General features: G+C 38.4%; 1 protein-coding gene across 1 annotated transcript; it reads right to left on the bottom strand.

Moving 5' to 3' along the window:
* Positions 1-14,762: 14,762 nt before the first annotated feature.
* SLITRK1 (SLIT and NTRK like family member 1) lies at positions 14,763-18,274 on the bottom strand. Its single transcript, XM_068169761.1, has one exon. It carries the CDS (start codon positions 18,204-18,206, stop codon positions 16,131-16,133), a length of 2,076 nt encoding a protein of 691 aa, XP_068025862.1. The 5' UTR covers positions 18,207-18,274; the 3' UTR covers positions 14,763-16,130.
* Between the last annotated feature and the right edge of the window lie 378 nt (positions 18,275-18,652).

The following is an 18,652-nucleotide window of genomic DNA, read 5'->3' as shown; positions in this document are numbered from 1 at the left end:
TAATATTTAAAAGAATTTAATCTCTACACATATAGGTTTCAGTGAGTGCAAAAGAAGATGATATTTCCAAAAGATAAAGACAAGAAATAATAATTACATAATTAAACAGAAAATCATAAGTTTTTAAAGAGCAAGTTGTAGATTGATCCAGACTATGTTAGAAACTTCTGCTTACTTAAGATCTCATGTGTAGTAAAATCAGCCTTTGGCAAGACCTCTCTTGCTCTCTACTGTCCTCAGAAATAGAATCAATTGTTTGATTCTTTTAAAACCCTTTAAAAAGATTAGGTGGAGTATGAATTGTTTCACTTATACCAACCCTTCATGATGAATTTATTGTGGCCTTCCAGTATCTGAAGGGGGCTACAGGAAGGCTGGGGAAGGACTTCTCAGGATCTCAGGTAGTGATAGGACTAGGGGAAATGGAATGAAGCTAGAGGTGGGGAGATTCAGGCTAGATGTGAGGAGGAGGTTCTTCACCATGAGAGTCGTGAGACCCTGGAATGGGTTGTCCAGGGAGGTGGTCAAGGCCCCGTCCCTGGGAGTGTTTAAGAGCAGGCTGGATGAGGCTCTGTCCAGCCTGATGTAGTGTGGGGTGTCCCTGCCCATGGCAGGGGGTTTGGAACTAGATGATCCTTGTGGTCCCTTCCAACCCTGAATGAAACTATGAAACTATGAAACTATAATTTTAAAACTACATACATTTCTGCATCTAAGATAATTATTTTCTCTAGTTAGTCTCTATGTTTCATAAAAGAATTATCTGACTATTTTAAAAATCTCTCTTCTTTAATTTGGCTACAGAGCCATAAGCATTTTGCTCTTATTAATGCTATTTTTTTTTCACAGTTTTGTAAAAAGGTATGCCTCAACATGGTAATAGAAGGTGTGGTACTGTTACCTTTTTCAAAGCTTTCAAAGTAAAGCTCCTATTCTACAGTCAGTTATAAGATACAAAAGAAGCTTCTTGAAATTCATATGTACATTGTATGAGGTGAAAATTCCTGTGTGCAGTTTACCTGCAAATAAAAGCTTAATTCATGAAAAATAACAGAAAAATAAGAAGATATGTAACTTTTGAAAAGATTAAGAAAAGTCCTGGATAGGAATCTTAGAATCAGAGTCATAGAATTGAATTATATGGATTTGAAGGAACATTTAAAAATCGTTGCTTTAGTTTCATGTCAACCATTTCTTCAACTTCTGTGCCATGGACAGGATTGTCTTTCATGAGGTTTTCACGTGCCCACTCCTCAAGCTTCCCTCAAAAGTATGAATTGCACCACCCAGCTTGATGTCAGCTCAAAACATGCTGAGCCTGCATTCAATCTCACTGTCTCTATCATTGCTGAAGATAGTACGTAGTATTGGTCTCAGTATGGAACCTTCAGGGACTTCATTTCCATTTGGACATTGAGCCATTGACTGTAACTCTTTCCCATGGCCATTCATCTGACTCCTCATTCATCTAACAGTTCATCTGCCAAGGCCACATGTCTCTAGTTTACAAGGAAAGATGTTATCAAAGGCTTTACAGAAGTCCAGGTAGATGGCAACAGTCTTCCCTTTTTCACTGGTGCAGGTATTTCATGATAGAAGGACAACAGATTGGTCAGACACAATTTGCCCTTGATAAGTAGTCTTGCCTGTCTCTAATCATGCTCTATCTTCTATACATTTCAACATATCTTCCAAGAGTATGTGGGTCATGATCTTAGCAGACATGGATAAAGCTGACTAGCTGTTACTTGCCAGGGTCCTCCTTCCTACTGTTTTTAAAAATGAGTTTAAATTTTCCCTTTTTCAGTTCCTGAGAACTTTGCCTGAATGGTATGACTTTTGAAATGCGAACAGCTTGGCAACACAATCAGCTAATTCCTTCAGGACCCTGGGATACATCTAATTGGATCACATGACTTGAGCATATGCATATTACTCAAATGTCTTGGTCTAGACCCTGTCCTATGATCAAAGGTACTTTCCCTCCATCCCAGTTCCTCCCTTGAGTTTCAGACAGTTGAGATAGGAACCTTGAACCAACTAATAATAGCATCAGTGCATCCTTCTCATTCAAGCACTTTAATACAGGTATTAGTGACATTTTAGATGTCCTAGAACATGGTTTCTGGTCTGCAGCTTTCCCTCCAAGCTTATGAGGTGTTCATAGGTTCTATGTCTCATCTGTCATCACTATACAGGTTTCTCAGCTACCTTAAGCTATCTTAAATGGTGCTAAGCACATGCATTAGAGTTCAAATTTACTTGCTTTATGCCACACTTCTGACATCAACATAGACAAGATTTTTTTCCTATAGTTATTCAGCTCCTAAAATGGGAAGAAGTAACTGAGTTTCTGAGGAACACATCCCTTCTCTCCACAAAACAGAATATTCATTGCTGATAGGCTCCAAAATGTATGTTCCAAATATATTAATCTAATTCAGTACTAGGACTTCATCAAGAGCAGAATCTATTGGTTGAAGATTTACCCATCATTACTGTATTACTTGTACTGAATACATGGAATTTTTGAATATTCAACAAACACAGGTCTGTAGTATTAACATGGCCAAGCAAACAGAACATCAACTTTGATTAGGCCAGATTTATGATAATTTTTTCCATTAATGTAAAATACCATAAATAGGCATAAATAAATTCTACTATTAGAGAATATCACAGTCTTTGACTTGAATGCAAATTTACACCACTATGCATCAAAGTAAAGTCAGATTATCATATTATATATGTGTGGGGATGTGTGTGTGTTATACTAAAGGCATGTTAACAACATTGTTATGCAAAGATCAGTGGAAAGAAAGTGGTTATAGAAGATGCTAGATTTCATTTTGTGTGTCTAGCAATTTACAAAGTACTAAATTTATTTTATTTTTTAAAAATTTATATGTGGTATAATTTATTTACTTTTCTGCATTGTGCTATTAAATTTAATTTTACTTGAAAATGTTAATTTCAGTTGATTTTCTGTCATACAGTATTAAAATGCAGATGTGCAGGAGTGAGACAGCTTTTGAATTGTTCTTACCTATGCATATAGTCTGAAAGTTCAGAAACAGCTCAAACTTTAAGAACAAAAACAAGATTCTCATTTTGTAAAACAACTCTCAGATTCTACACTAATGCGTTATTATCATGTCTGTCGAACTGACAAGGCAAAAAGGCCTCCATCACATTTTTGAAGACTTATCTACATGTTGCAATTGATTTTCCATGCTATTATTTCAAAATACTGGGTTACTGCTAAAAATGTAACACTTGATTAAAAAACTGCACCATCATCTACCCAGGCAATTAAAAATGGCTTGTTACACAAATTCTAGAGATAGAACTAAAGCTTGAAACTTTATATTGATATATAGGGAAATGAGAAAAAAGTTAATGAACTGAAGCTGTCCTATCACTCTGCTAGGGCAATTCAATGAAAATCTTAATAACACACTGAATCCAATGAGCAAGATAGTGTGATGACGAATATAATAGTCATGTACAATATCTGGTTTGAAGTATTATCTTAACATGAAATATAATTAAAATTTGCTTACAGAACTCTGTTCATATGCATAATTTGCAACGAATCAGAGCAAATTAGGAATAAAAAAAAAAAAATCGGCTGTTTTTGTTTGTCACACACAGACTGCCTAATACAGTGAAAAATCAAGCATGAAATTCCTCATTCTGCTTCACCCTCCTCAGACTTCTGTTCAAATGGAAATTTTATTTCAACCCAGAGTTTTGGGGAGCGGATTTTTTTAAAATATAATTTTTCTATGAATTATACATATTGCTTATGTTATACAGCCTTGTTCATGAGAGATAGAAGGAAGAGGACAGCATTCACTTTATTTAAAACCATCACTGATGTCTCTAAAGTTAAGTAACTTAGGCTAATTCATTCTCATTTTAACTCTCTTTCTTGTAATCATTTAAATCTGAAGATAAAGTGTCATACAGTTAATTGCTATAAATTCAGAGATATTTCTAATAACTTTAACTTAGAAATGGATTTTATAGTTTGCTTCTTAACCATGCACGGGAACTCTTAAAATTTTGACTCTCCTTATCATTTTGGACTTTTGTGTAATAGAATGCAATTTTGTACAACAAATATCTCATAGATGTATGAAAGGAGGAAAAGAATGTTTTCATTGTCTGCCATCTGCATGATTTCTTTCAAATTGATGTGACATTTCTGCATAGATGAGCTTTTCCTAAGAAAGGAAACCACTTCCATGTATTGTTATGTTTTCATTTCAGCTTTTAATGTCTCTGAGCTAACACTTCCTTAGCTGCCTTGTTTGACTCACCCATACAAATATATAAACCAGAAAATAATAAGTCTGTGCTCATCAGGGCCCTTTCCTCACAGAGTCAGCCTTCTTGATCTGAGGGAGGGTCCCATTAGGGTCTGAGAAATCAGCTGTATTGTAGACCCAGTATTTTCCAAATATGGCACCATACCTGTGAAGGAACTGCAACCTTCTAGAGAGGCAGCTACAGGCCAGGTGGGATAGCCTGGTAATCCCCAAGTAATACTACATTTAGAAATCAAGTTCCATATTAAGTGTCTGGGCTGAGATACTTTAAATTTTTTATTAATTTTACTGTCTAGGCCTTTGATAATTGTGGACTAAGACACTTAAGTTTCATGTCTTACTCCACAGATGTACTGTTCTTGGCATCCCAAAATGCCACAAGAAACTTAAGAATTCCCATTTCTTTTACACCAACTGTCCAAAAATCAAAGGTGACTTACCCCTCAGGAGGTATGTAAGTATGAGAAACTCAGCAGGATGAGCACATGGAGCATATCTATAATCTATGTTTTCAGGAATCACAGAATGTTAGAGGTTGGAAGAGACCTCAAAAAAACATCTAGTTCAACCCCCCTGCCACAGCAGGATCACCTACAGTAGACCGCACTTGAAAGCAGCCAGGTGGGTTTTGAATATCTTCAGAGAGAGAGACTCCACAACCCACCTGGGCAACCTGTTCCAGTGTTCCATCACCCTCACAGTGAAATTTTTACCCCCTCATCTTTACATGGAACTTTCTATGCCTCACTTCCACCCATTGCCCTTTATCGTCACTGGGCATCACTGAGAAGAGCCTGATTCCATCCTCTTGGCACTCCCATTTACATATTTATAAATATTACTGAGGTCACTCCTTAGTCTCCTCATCTCCAAGCTTAAATGCCCCATCTCCCTCAGTCTCTCCTCATAAGGAAGATGTTCCACTCCCTTAATCATTTTTTGGCTCTGTGCTGGACTCTTTCAAGCAGTTCCCTGTCCTTCCTGAAAGGAGGGGCCCAGAACTGCACACAATATTCGAGATGCGACCTCACTGGGATGGAGTAGAGGAGAAGGAGAATCTCCCTTGACCTAGTAACCATGCCCCTTCTAATACACCCCAGAATAACAATGTCCTCTGGCCACAAAAGCACATTGCTGGCTCATGGTTGTCCTTCCATCCATTAGGAATCTGAAGATCCCTTTCTTCTTCACTGCTCTCCAACAGGTCAATCCCCAACCTATATTGATACATTGTTCTTTCCCAGGAAGTTTAGATCTTTTGTCAGTGTCAATGCATCATAGAGAGAGAGGGGGGAAAAGTGTATTTAGTGTCTGTTTTCTTGGCCTCTTCTCTAATGCTGTGAATTTATCTTATCAGTTACTGACAATTGTGGTTATGTTGATCTGTGTGCATTATGTATGCTACTCTTTCTACGAAGTCAGATACTACAGCAAAGTCCGTGACTTCCAACTTTCAGTCACTACTGACTTTCAGTCACTAAATATTAAGGCTACTTTTTTAAGGAGTCAATTCTAGTTATTTTTCTCTTTCTTCTTTATTTACTAATTATTTTTTTTTTTTAATTTAAGCAACATTTTGTCCCACTTATTGTGGGCAACATTGAATAAAATATTATTTGTTTTATATTTAAGTATACTATGATATTATGAAAGGAATGTATATTCTTTGTCTTATTTGGATCCCTTTGTATTGTACTGAATTGAGGATGTCCTGAAAAAAAAAATAAAAACTACTATCTTACATTGTTCCAATTTTTATTTTATTTTACTGGAATATTATCCTTCTTTCTGATATTAAATAATGTAATATTAAATATTAATACCACGCAAAACTTTTACCAGCAAGCATATGTGCCCTAACATTGCAACAAACATCAAACCTAATCAACTGTATGTGTAATATGTAATATTTTGGTTTTCTTCTAATAAATTGTGATTTGACAGGGTAAGAAAAGTATTAGAATAATACTCTCTGGTTGCCTTCTTATATGTGTGTACTCTTACTTTTAATTGAAAGTTCCATCCTGAGGATGTTATTCACAAGTGTGAGATTCATCACACTTAACTGTAGCAATGGAAAAGTTTATGTGATTTAGCTTATCCAACCTTAGAAGCTGCAATTCAGTTACAAACTGAAATATCTAAATCATGTGCTCACAATACATCTGTTACATTTCAGCCAAAGAGCACTTAAGATGCCTTAATATAATCACCTTGCCTGTACTCCAGCTGCTAGTTCAGAAAAGAAAATATGTACCATTCAAATGATACTTAATTTTATTTTTTCTAAAATCCAGCCTCAAATGTGTACCCTGAGTTCAAAGAGAACAGGATTATATCTGAGTGTCACTGGTCATAACTACAGTGATTTAAATTAATCTTGGTAACCCATTATAGCAGTTTTTATATTAAATATTAGTCCACATGACAATCAAAAATAAAATGCATATTGATGTATCGTCTTTTTGTCCATTCAGACAATGCCAGTCAAAACCAATAGCAGGGACATCAAAATGGTTACAGATATACAACAGGATTTCTGGGAAGGAATTGCATAATCAAACCCCAGCAAGTAGGAGGGGGAGGAAGGGGAACACTGTAACAAAACCCAAAATTTTAAAGCTCATTAATGAATCTCTAGGCCAAATAGTGAGCCTGGAGGAGATACACTGTGCATATTCCTACTTCTAAATGAGCAACAACTAGAACTAAATTGTAGGCTTAGAATCCAAATGCAAATTGGCTCATGTTCACATTGCTGAGGGCTAGTCCCCTCTAGCAATTGTTTTGGACAGAGCTAGCAAAGGATTCGAAGAACATTTATAATATGGTATAAGAGTTATTTACTAGGGATTCTCCATTATGAATTCTCCATTATGAACTGTAGATCCAGTGCTTCAGTTCATTCAGTTCACTCAAGTTCTGGTTTCATTAATTTAGTAGGATAGAGGATCCTATTCCAGACAAAGAGGTATGGGCTATTCAGTCCAGCCCAAAAGAATCTGTGCACACAATTATGTTTCCTAAATTCTGTCTTCTTTGACAATTTGTTTCCTCGTCAATTCAGACAGCAAGGATTTGCAACTGACTTCTTCTCTCTACAAGAAAAACTGGTTTTGAGTTTGTAAAGCCCAGTATTTGGGAAAAAAAAAAAAAAAATCTGTGGATGGGATTTATTATAAAAAACCCTGTGTGTTCTGATGAAAAATAAAAAGTGATAGTTTCCACGTGCTTTCAGTATCATGCTAGATTTGATTAAGGCTCCACTAATACCAGTACTATCAATCCTTCTATAGCAGTTATATTTGTTATTTTCCATCAAATGTCTTTATCATAAGCTCGTTGCTTCATGATCATAAACTTACTGCTTTTGAAAAAAACAGCTACAATGATAAAATCCATATAAATTAATAATATTGCAACTCAGTCTGACAAATGCTCTCTTAGTTATATAAAACTAGCAGCTAAAACTAACCAGCTAAAATGTGCAACTGATTTTTAAAAATTATAAGTAATATTTTTGCTTTACTTTTATTCCATTCTTCATTTCATCCATATGACACAATGGACATGTTCAGTACCATACAAAATGAGGCTAAGAATCCTTATATTTGTTATTTAGATTGGAACTTATGAATACTACAGATTTTTTCAAAGCACAAACGGGCCTAATTTAATATATATGGCTGTAACTGAGCTAATAAGTTTGAGCAGAAAGCAATTTGTGAATCTGTAGCAAGAATTACTTCTTTCCCAGCTTCATTTCAATACTGCATTATTATAAGGCCCAAATCAACACTCTAATCATTATCCTAAATGTACCTTCTCATTTATTGAGTTCCAAATGACTACTGTTTTATACTAAAATTTTAGTTAGTTAAGGCCATCTTTCATTAACAGTAACATACCCATAGAAAGACGTTTCAAAATTGTGGCATGTGTTTCCTGTTCTCATTGGCACCTTTAGCCAATGCCAGTAACATCTTTCATTCTGCCCTTCAGACCTGCAGCCATTCTTCCTGAATAATTTCAGTGTATCTTCAGGGGCTAGCCACCTGTATTTACTGCATTCCTCTTACTCATTTTTACACTATCGCAATTAACGCACACACACACAAAAAGGGAGAGAGAAATACGCTTTGGTGGTTTTGTCCCTATAGGATATATGCATCTTAGTTTACTATAGGAAGTAAGAAAACAGAAAACCCTTAAACAGGAAAGGTAATATTATTGTTATTTGCACTGCTATTAACATTACTATTCTCTATCACACATAACATAGTAGGGAAGAACACAGTTTCTGATAGGGAATGAAGATTATTGCAACAGTGAAAAAAGAATTGAAAATTGTTTCCATTTCAGTGCTTTAGAGGTGCTCATCAACCTAGCTTTGTGAAGAATGTTTCCAGGAAAGGATCATCTTTTCATTCACATACTTATTTTTCAGCTACTATAACCTTAATCACATATCAGAAAATTATTAATAGGCTTGTGGTTTGAGTAGATCCTGTTTATCAATATTTTCTTAACAAGTTAACTAAAATAGAGAAAATTCTACAGTGATGACACTTGACAAAATAACCTTTATAAACACAGTAGGTAATTCTGAAACATCATTTCCTGAAATGTAACAGTAGAAAAAAATCATATACTGTTTTTTATGGTTTTGTTTTCTTCATATGTAGCCAACCTAAGCCCTGACACTTCTCTCTAAAAGTCCATATTGCTTGTGGAGTGCCCAGTACGCAATGCTGTCATGTTTGTTGTGTCATATTTATCCTGAAAAACTTGATACATCCACTTACAGTATGACTAATAGTCTCTGGGGTCTAGCCACATATTTTACATCCTGCACTTAAATCTTTCCTACCATCTGTCTTCCCTTGAAGATATCTCATGTGAATAGGTTGTTACTGTAGGTCCATAATTAAATTATATTTTTCCTTTTTCAATCCTCCTGTGAAAAACCACTTAAAGTTTGGCACTTCCTTTTCAAAAGCTAGACTTTTTTTTCTTCTGAAACACCTTACACTGTATTTTCTCATCCATTGCTAGCATTTAGCTCTCATTGTGATCATCTTAATGACTTCAAAAATTACTACTACCCTGGAATTTTGTATTCCTCATTTATACTTCAATCTTGATCCAATCAGTTATTTACTGTTATGGTAGCAGCGATAACTGTCAAGATTTGTTTGTTGTTGCTATTTTTTTTTTTTCTAAGCCTTCTATTACCTTTTGACATTTCTATTATTGTTGTTAGGTACTCCAGCAATTTCTAAAGGCATCAGTTGAAACAGGAGTCCCATCCAAAAGTTCCATTATGGTGTAATCCTCTAGCCAAAAAGCTAGCATTTTGAAAAGACAAAAATAAAATCCAAGATAGGAAAACAAATGTAAAAATTAAGTTGGGTATGTCTGACCTGACTGATACTCTGTAAAATTTAACAGCTGTCCTTTATAAATTAATTGTCATGACTCTGCTAACTATATCTGATATAATGTATTCTGTATAAATTTAAAGATTTGGTTTAGTTTTCTTAAGTACCTTGCCTAGGCATCAGCTGACCATATGTCCTACAAACCCTGAGCCTGTTGTGTCAGCACCATGCATACATCTTGTACACCAAGGTAGTTCAAATTACTTACTTGACCCAAACCAACAACCTCTCAGTGCATATATAAAGTTCAATTCAGTTGTTCCTATATGGGCATTTAGTCCTATTTCAGATTTCCTAATGTATCCCTCTTATGCTCCAGGTGCCACTACAGAAATATGTGAATGTGCCTTAGTCCCTATTTTGCATCCACCAGCCTCATACACATCTTGGACACTCCACAACATTTCTTAGGGCGTTACTGGCATGTGCTAGGACAGATCATTCAAGCCTATCAAGCTAGGTGAGACAAATATAACCTACACTCTAGGTTATACAGTGATCAAGAAAATTAGTCACTTTCCCTAATTTTTTCTACCAGATTATACTGTTTCTTAATTTCTTCATAATTGTTTTACATTTTGTTTTCCACTGATCTCCAAAGTTTTCATTGTGGCATCCAGTGCTATCCTTACTACTATAATTCTCATTTAAAGAAAAAATAAATCATTATTATCCCTTTTTTTCCATTTCCCTACAGTAACATCTTTTTGTTTCCCTAGAGTAACATTTAATGCACCTTGCTTGCTAAACTTCACACTTGCCTGAGAGTCACAGCTGATTCAGGAATGATAAAGTAACATGAACTAAGCATGACAAACCATGCTTAGACATGTTTTGAGACTAAGGCTTGAGGGGTCTGGAAACCATCTGAGGGTGATCAGTCTTGTTTCCTAATAGAAAGGAGGAAGGATGGAGAGGGAGTTTGGATGGTACAGATATTTCTACGTGGGCATTAGTTAGAGCACTTTATGCCATTGACACCACCAAAACAATGGCACTTAGAACAGTAATTCTCTTAGAGTCTACTCACCATCTTCTACAATGGGCAGTTTCTATCAATTCTTTGTTATGAATTTTCATACCTTGTCTTCAAGATCTTGATGCAGGAGACAATTATTTCCTTCAGCTGAACTTCTATTGACTTTGTTCCTCTCTGGCATAACTTAAGAATTTATTTAAGAAGTATACACAGAAACTGATTCAGAAATTTTAGCTGATAAATGAAACCCTTTAACATGACAATAAATTTATCATTCAGCCCAGTAATTAATCTTGGAGAATTAATACTGTTGTATCTCATTCTCTATCTAGAAGTCCAAAACTCTCAGATAATAATGGTGAATATCACCTCTCCTGCTACAAGTTAACCCACTAAGGTACCATTGCTAAATGCAGTCTTAATGAATATAATGTAACACAATCTTTGCAACATTTTCTAGTCCACATTTTTTCCAGTGTTAATATTGGTCTGTCTGGGAAAAACAGAGAACAATACAAAACAGATTCTTGGTATTTTGACTGTCCATGTCCATACAGATTTTACATTTTAAACAGATTATATATGTATCTGCATGATCTTAGGGCAATTGTAGATTTCCAACACAAAGCATTAATTTTTCACTTTCGGATAGGGTCCCAATACCAAAGAAAGGTAATTATGCAGCAGCCAGTTTGGAAGCCTTGTTTACTATCTGGAAACTTCTGTTTCCAGAAGCAAAGAATTTCCATTAATTTGAACTGCACAGACACATGGAGTAAGATTTAGCCACAGAAACTTGCCTACTTTACATATATACCTATGGAAACTTTTCTAAATGCAAAAGGATCAACCTGTTGAAGCCCATGGTAATCTCAGAATGCTCACTTGTGATCACACATGAATACAAATGTAGACATGGTCACTGTGACTGATTCAAATAGTATTTATAACTACACTAAACTCTCAAACAAAATCCTGTTTTGCTTTGCAACTGAACAAGCCACTGACAAAAATACAAAGAGAAAGACGCTGCCTCTTTAGTAAGAGCAGCTTCTCTTTCAGAGACTTTCATATTTGGGAGACCTACAAAAATTCTCATGGGTAATGTAAACTAGGGATAATTCTTTTGGGAGGGAGGAGCACTTTGCATCTTCTTGCTGCCCTAACTTTCACACTACTGATCTTTGTCACCAGTTCAAGAAAGTGAAATGGTCACCTTTTGTAATGAATAGCTATTTTACCACAAAAAAAGACTAGTATACAAGGCCTTTTCTTCTCCACCAGATAACTATTGATCACACCCTTCCTTAAGAAAAAAAAAAAAAAAAAAAAAAAAAAAAAAGCACAAAAAATAGCAAAAACCAACACCCAAACACCACACCACAAAAACCAAACCCCAAACATTTACATCGCCTTAGATTTCCAGCAGATCTGAAAGAGTATTTTCAATGCAGTTGCAGTAAAGTCATTAAATAAACTGTCAAACCAATAGATTTAGTAAAGCAATACAATAATGCATTCCTATGCACTTCCAACAGCACACTTCTGCTCAAAATGATACATATCACCTATGGGTGTATTTAAAATTTTATCAAGTTGTTCCTAGAGTTCCATTCAATCTTCTGCAATGGCAAGCAAGAGGATACCATGCATACAGGCATATATTTCTATGGCAACAGCTTAAATTCTATTGTAAAACTAAACAAAGTATCTATTCCATTCCTGTCTGCCTTTTCTACAGCAACAGAAATCTCTTTATTGTGATTATTAAGAAGTGGTAAGAAGTAACCAATTGCAATACATGTTATGCCTGAAGTTTTGAGATTCTTAAGTTAATAAGAATCCAATATTCTAAGTATTATCACATTATTTTTGTTATAAGTATTAACACAATTTTGAGTTATTCCTAATGTCAGACAGCTAACCATATTCAACATATTCACACTTCACTCTTCTTCAATACATTCTCAATCATCCTTTTTCTTTCTCTTGTTTCTGTCTTTGATTTAGCATTTTCTTTACAAAAACAAAAGCAAACAAAAAAGCCCACACCCTACACCTCAGAAGTGATAAACATGAAAATAAAATAAACATTGTAATTCAAAGCTTGGTAATTATCATATCACTTCAGAAATTTAGGTGATCTATGTGTCTTAAGGGCAAGGGTCTGCAAGATGGAAGAAAGAATCCCATGAATGTTAAAATTAGAAACTTACATAGAATGAGAAAGGGTCATTCTATTATGTTTCCCAGCCTAGAAACATGATGAATGCACATCTTCAAGACTCTATTGAACAAATGCTTCTATTCAAGTGTGCCAATAAACCAGCACCTTAAGGAAAGGAAATGAACAAAGTTACAAGTTTATGTTACTTCTCAATGATGACAAATAAAAATGATGTATAGTTAGTATTATAGTCCCTGGAATGCATGCTTTGAATGTTGGACATCTTTAATTTACTATGTCTTCTTTCTTTACTTCTGCAACAGTGATTCTAATGTAACTATGATTCCTTTTTAGCATGGAATGTGTCCTTGATGCTCTCAGTTCATCAGTTTTATCACAGAGAAGGCAGCAAGATTTAGACAGTCATCTAGCGGTGCACTAGCTTATTCTTAAATGTTTTTTTGGACTATGCCTAAGCTAAAATTGATGGCCTCCTGAGGACTGAAACACTGGGTCACATGTAAATGCATTTTCTTCTCAAACTGGTAGACTGCAAAATGCACAATGGCAAACTAGTGTCGCTACTGCCATCATTTTGTCTTACACAGAATGTCCTGGCAGAGCCATCAGTCTTACAAAGAAGCAAGAGAGAATCAAACAGGGCTTCCAAAATAGGAATGGTTTGTATAGTTAAGCAAGACATCACCTTTTCAACACTACACAACCTAACTTCAGAGGTATCTTCTAGGAGACTGCAGACCTTTCTACAGTGATAACGGATTATGGAGGAATGATCTATTTCCAATATTTAATACTTCACAAAATGCAGGGTCAGGCTTCTTCCTCGTTTTTAAGACTGCGCATATTGCAACATGTTTGTATGTACATCTGTTTTCTCCTTGCATATCCCAAAGGTCCACATTTTCTGTAAAGCAAACTTAATCAGTATTTCAAGTTTAACAAGTCCCTACCAGTGTTTTACTTTTCAAAGGGATTCTCTGCCTGGAGAAAGCCAGAAGCAACATGACTGAAAATTTCCATAGCTCCATTGGGATTTGGACTGTGAGTTACAAATTATTTGCGGTGACTTTTGCATTTACAGGTTTGGCTGAGTTTAGGACCACTTTCCTTTACTGGAGTGGGATCAAATGCAAGCTGCCTGAAGTCCAACTGCAGCACTGAGATTTTTGCCATTTTTTTTTCTTCCCCTCTTCCCCCCCCCCCCCCCCCCCCCCCAGTATTTAATATCAAAGGATGCAGCTACCCAGAGCAGGGATGGGAAAGTCCCTTTGCTAATTAGTTTTCCCACTCGCAAGAGCAGCCGCAGCAGCTGCTGGAGCCCAGGCGCCCGCAGCTGCCCCGCCTTACTGGCAGTCCGGCAGCTGCCTACGGGCCTGAAGTGCTGACCGCTGAAATCCAGCTCTGGCTTAATGAGACCGAGCTACGCAGAGTCAATTAAATCAAATTCCCCCTAACATCCCTAATATATCTGCAGTGTGTGCAGCAGAGGCGGTGGCAGCAGCGGCAGCAGGGAGAGATTCACAGCATTAATAAAAGGATTCACTGCCGCATTATTAAAAAAAAAAAAAAAAAGCAACGGAGGGAAAGAAGGCAAAAAACTTCTCTGTGTTACTTACACTAGGGAAAGGGTGAAAGAAGGGTGTTTGTGCCTCTTTGTGTGAATGAATGAGAGAGAGGAAGGGAGGGAAGGAAGGAGGGAAAGAGAGAGAGAGAGAGGGAGAGAAACACACACAAGAGAGCATTGAAAGGAGGCTCTGTCCCCTAAACCCAAACAACCCACTTGCAAGAATTGATACTGGAAAAATGGTAAGGACCCAGAGTTGAAAACATTTTCACTTTAATACTGAAAAAATATGCCATTATAAAATCCTCAAATAGAATTAGTAAGATTCACTTGCTTCCTCAATTCTGGTTTCCTCGAGTTATAGTAAGATTTACAACAGCACAGAATTTTCTACCATTAGACTTTGCAGCCTAAGCACTAGAGTGACATTAATTGGTCATGCTTAACTGCCTTGGACTTTTTTTTTCTTTTTTTTTTTTTTTTTTTTTTTTAATGTTTACACTGTTACCATAATAGAAATCAAGGGTACTATTTTTTTACATTCAGATGGAAAGGCAATACTGAATTATGTATATTGAAAAAGAAGAGAGACAAAACAAAACCAAAGCCTTCCCTCCCCCTACCCCCAAAAAAGTAACACAACCCACCATCAACAAAGCAAATCCCTTCTGACAAAGTAACTCCCACCTCCAAAAAATAAGAAAAGCGAGGAAAAAAAAAAATAAATGAGAATATTCATGCAACTATGTCTTAAATAAAATCTTTACATTTTTTTTTTTCCACGGTAAAAGGACGATCTCTACTGCCTATTGATCACACAAAAATGGAGAAATGGCACTTTTTATTATTATACTGTATTTTGTATATAGAAGGTTTGATACGAAGGGACTTATCAGGTAAGAGGGATGATGGTGTGAACTAGACGCTGCTTCCAGTTGGCTGGTGCGTCCCTGGAGTGCGTTGTATCCATGCGAGCCATGCAGCACTTTTTTCTGGGTGGTTTTCTTTTTTTCGGGTTTTTTCCTTCTTTTTTTTTCTCTTTTTTTTTTTTTTCCCCCGTGTGTGTGTGTCCATTTGTCTGTTTGTTTCAGAGTCAGAGTCATTTATTTACATTACATTCATGCCTTCGTGCAACTTTCCAGTCCTACTTTGCCGTCAAGAGGAGGCCCACACCAGCCTTTCCTCAGCCCCCCTCCTCTTCCCGGCCTCTCGGTGAAGGGTCTGTCCCGCAAGGGAAGAGGGCAGAAAAAGCAAAACAAACCCCAAACCGGTAGAACAAAAGCCAAATAAAACCAGAAGCTGCGTTTCGCTTGGCCGGAGCAGGAGGAAGAGGGTCCTCATTTGTTTGTCGGACGCGGGGGCTGCGACCCCCACGCCGGGATGCGCGGAGCTGCGGGGGTGAGCCCCGGCGCAGAGCTCCCCCCGCACAGCCCCCCCCCTCCTCTCCGGGCCTCCGTGCTCTCTGCGGAGGTCTTCAGGAGGGGCGTACGGGCTTGAGCCTGTTTTGTTTTTCACTGAAGGTAACCGAGGAGCAGAGCCGTCAGCACCCAGTGTTTGCCGCCTGACCGGCCGGAGCGCGAATGGCTGGTCCCAGGTAGCGGCCGTCCCCGGTCCACACACCGCCTCAGTCTGACAGGGAGTGGGAGCCGCAGTCGTAAACCCTGTGGGCCCCATCGGCACTGTAAGGCCCATTGTGCCAGTAGGACGAGTCGCAGACCGTTTGCAAAGAGTTGATTTCTGATGCCGAGGAGTTGGCATCCCTCCTCTTGGACCGCTTTCTGTTCCTCAGGATGAACACCAGCATGCCAACCACGGTGAAGGCAGAGGTCACAAAAACCAGCAGAAGTCCTGGCACCAGCACTGAAATAGAGACCCGGCTGGTCTCCAAGTAGGAGTTGGAATGAGTACCTGTCTCTGTCAACCCAGTGCTATTTTTGTTAGAAGTTAATGTGGGTGAGATTTTTAACTGAGGGCAAATCACATCGTTGGAGAGAGACTCAAAATCCTCCTTAAAGAAATCTTCGGGAGACTCACACCTTAGGTCACTCATAATCACCTTGGGGCGCAGCATTTCTGCCCACTGCTTGAAAGGCACAATAGGGCAAGTACAGTCCCATGGGTTGCCATGCAGGTCGATCTGGGTGATGGAGGTGAGCTGGTCCAGCACCCCTGCCACTGGGAGGTACATAAAGTAATTGTTGTGTATGCTCAGCTTGGAAAGTGAGACCCCGGCAAACACATCTACTGGCAGAGACCTCAGCAGATTGTTGTTGAGGATGAGGACTCTCAGTTTGGGCATTGCATTGAAGGTGCCAGGCATGATTAGCTGGATCCCATTAAACTCCACATTCAGATACTCCAGGTTTTGGAGCCCAGCAAATTTCTCCCTGGACAGGGTATCTAAGTAGTTACTATCCATGTAGAGCCATCTGAGATCAAAGAGGTTCTTGAAGGTGTTGTTCTCAACAGTGGCAATGTTGTTGTTGCCCAGATCAAGTAAATTAAGTTTCCGGTAATCCAGAAAGTGGGATTTCCTGATGGTGTGTATTTTGTTGTCTCTCAGAAACAGCTCCTGCACATTGGATGGCTTGGGCTTCAAATCAACCAAGCTGCTCACATTCCTGTCGTTGCAATTAACCTTTAAACCTGAGCCAGGGATCTGATCACAGCTGCAGATCTGTGGGCAGGACACAGCAGCTGGTAGCTTGCTCTTCACACTCACTGTCAAGACGGCAGCAGTGGGCTTGGTCTTGATTTGCCAGTTGACAGGAATCTTTGTACCTCCGTTTGGACCAGATCCTGGTGTGGCAGGGTCTTCTTTGCCATGTATTTTAAAGGGGGTTGGAATGGGACCAGGATCGCAGGTTTCATCTTCGGCAGGGGGAGCAGCTAGGCTGGAATCCACTCTGTTCTTTTTGCACAGCTCTTGCTCTGTGGTCTCATTTAAATCTTTGCCCTGCAACCTGGTAGGAGCCTCACAAATCACTCTGCCGATCAAAGCATTTTTGGGTATGTTTTCCAGCCATTCCTTCAACGACAGCAGATCACAAGTGCAGTCCCAGGGGTTATCCTCTAGCAGGATTTCAGCAATCCCTGGGATCTGCTCCAGGACCTCCTCATAAGGCAAGGTTTTAAGACGGTTTCCCCGGAGGTCGAGGTGGGTGATCGGCACATACTGAAACACGTTTGGGGGCAAGGTGCTGATGAGATTGTCGTTTAAAATCAGCACTTCTAGTTTGTTTAAGTCCCTAAATGCTCCTGGGTCAATATCCCGCAATAGATTAAAATCTGCCTGGAGGTATTCCAGATCGTCCAGCCCCAGGAAAGTCTGCTTCCTGAACGATTTGATCTTGTTGTTGTTTATGTGCAAGCGTTTTACCAGCTGCAGCCCGAGAAAAGCCCCAGGAACAATCTCATGCAAACCGTTGTTTTCCATGTGCAAACTGACTGCATTGTAAAAGTTAGCAAACTCATTAGGGAAAAGTCGAGTCAGGGAATTGCCATGCAGGAATAAATGGTAAAACTGGGAAGTTGGGGCGGTGAAATGTTGCAGGCTGGTAAATCCCTTTTTCTCACAGTCTACGTGCAAATCTCCTTCTATCTCGTTGCAGGCACAGATCTTCTCTTTGCAAACGTCCCCTGTAACGTTTCCAGCAGCAAAACAAAGAGACGTCTCCAGCAACAGAATCCAAAGCAGCATTTTTAAACCGAGCAATTCATTCCCGATCTCATCACAAAGTAACAGCAACCATCCTCCTCACGCAGAAAGCAATTCCAGTTCGTTCAATCCATGAAATGTCCGAACCACCACCAAAGGGGGAGAAAAAAAAAAAATGTGGGGAGGGGGAGCACGGAGGGTAGACTAAGGGGGGGGACTCATTCTTTTTCCCCTCTCCCTCTTTCTCCCCCCCCCACGTACAACTGCAATAGCCCAGATTCCAGTCAATAATTATATCCAGAAACTATCCAGGCACGTACTGCATGTCACGGGAAAAAAAAAAAAAAAAAAAAAAAAAAAAAAAAAAAAAAAAAAAAAAAAAAGAAGGGGAAAAAAAATTATCCTCTCCCTGCTCGATCTCCCTTCTTCCCGGCTGCCGGGCAGCAGCTAAGCGGAGCTCTGCCGGCTGGGCTGTCTCAGCGGCAGGG

The sequence above is a fragment of the Melanerpes formicivorus genome, unplaced genomic scaffold (assembly GCF_026170545.1).
Source record: "Melanerpes formicivorus ecotype bairdi unplaced genomic scaffold, bMelFor1.0.p_v2 SCAF_221, whole genome shotgun sequence".
Taxonomy (NCBI): domain Eukaryota; kingdom Metazoa; phylum Chordata; class Aves; order Piciformes; family Picidae; genus Melanerpes; species Melanerpes formicivorus.
This window is presented reverse-complemented; position numbering and strand designations above follow the sequence as displayed.

Coding starts and splice junctions, on each gene's coding strand:
- SLITRK1 (XM_068169761.1), bottom strand. CDS start 18,206: ATGCTGCTTTGGATTCTGTTGCTGGAGACGTCTCTTTGTTTTGCTGCT.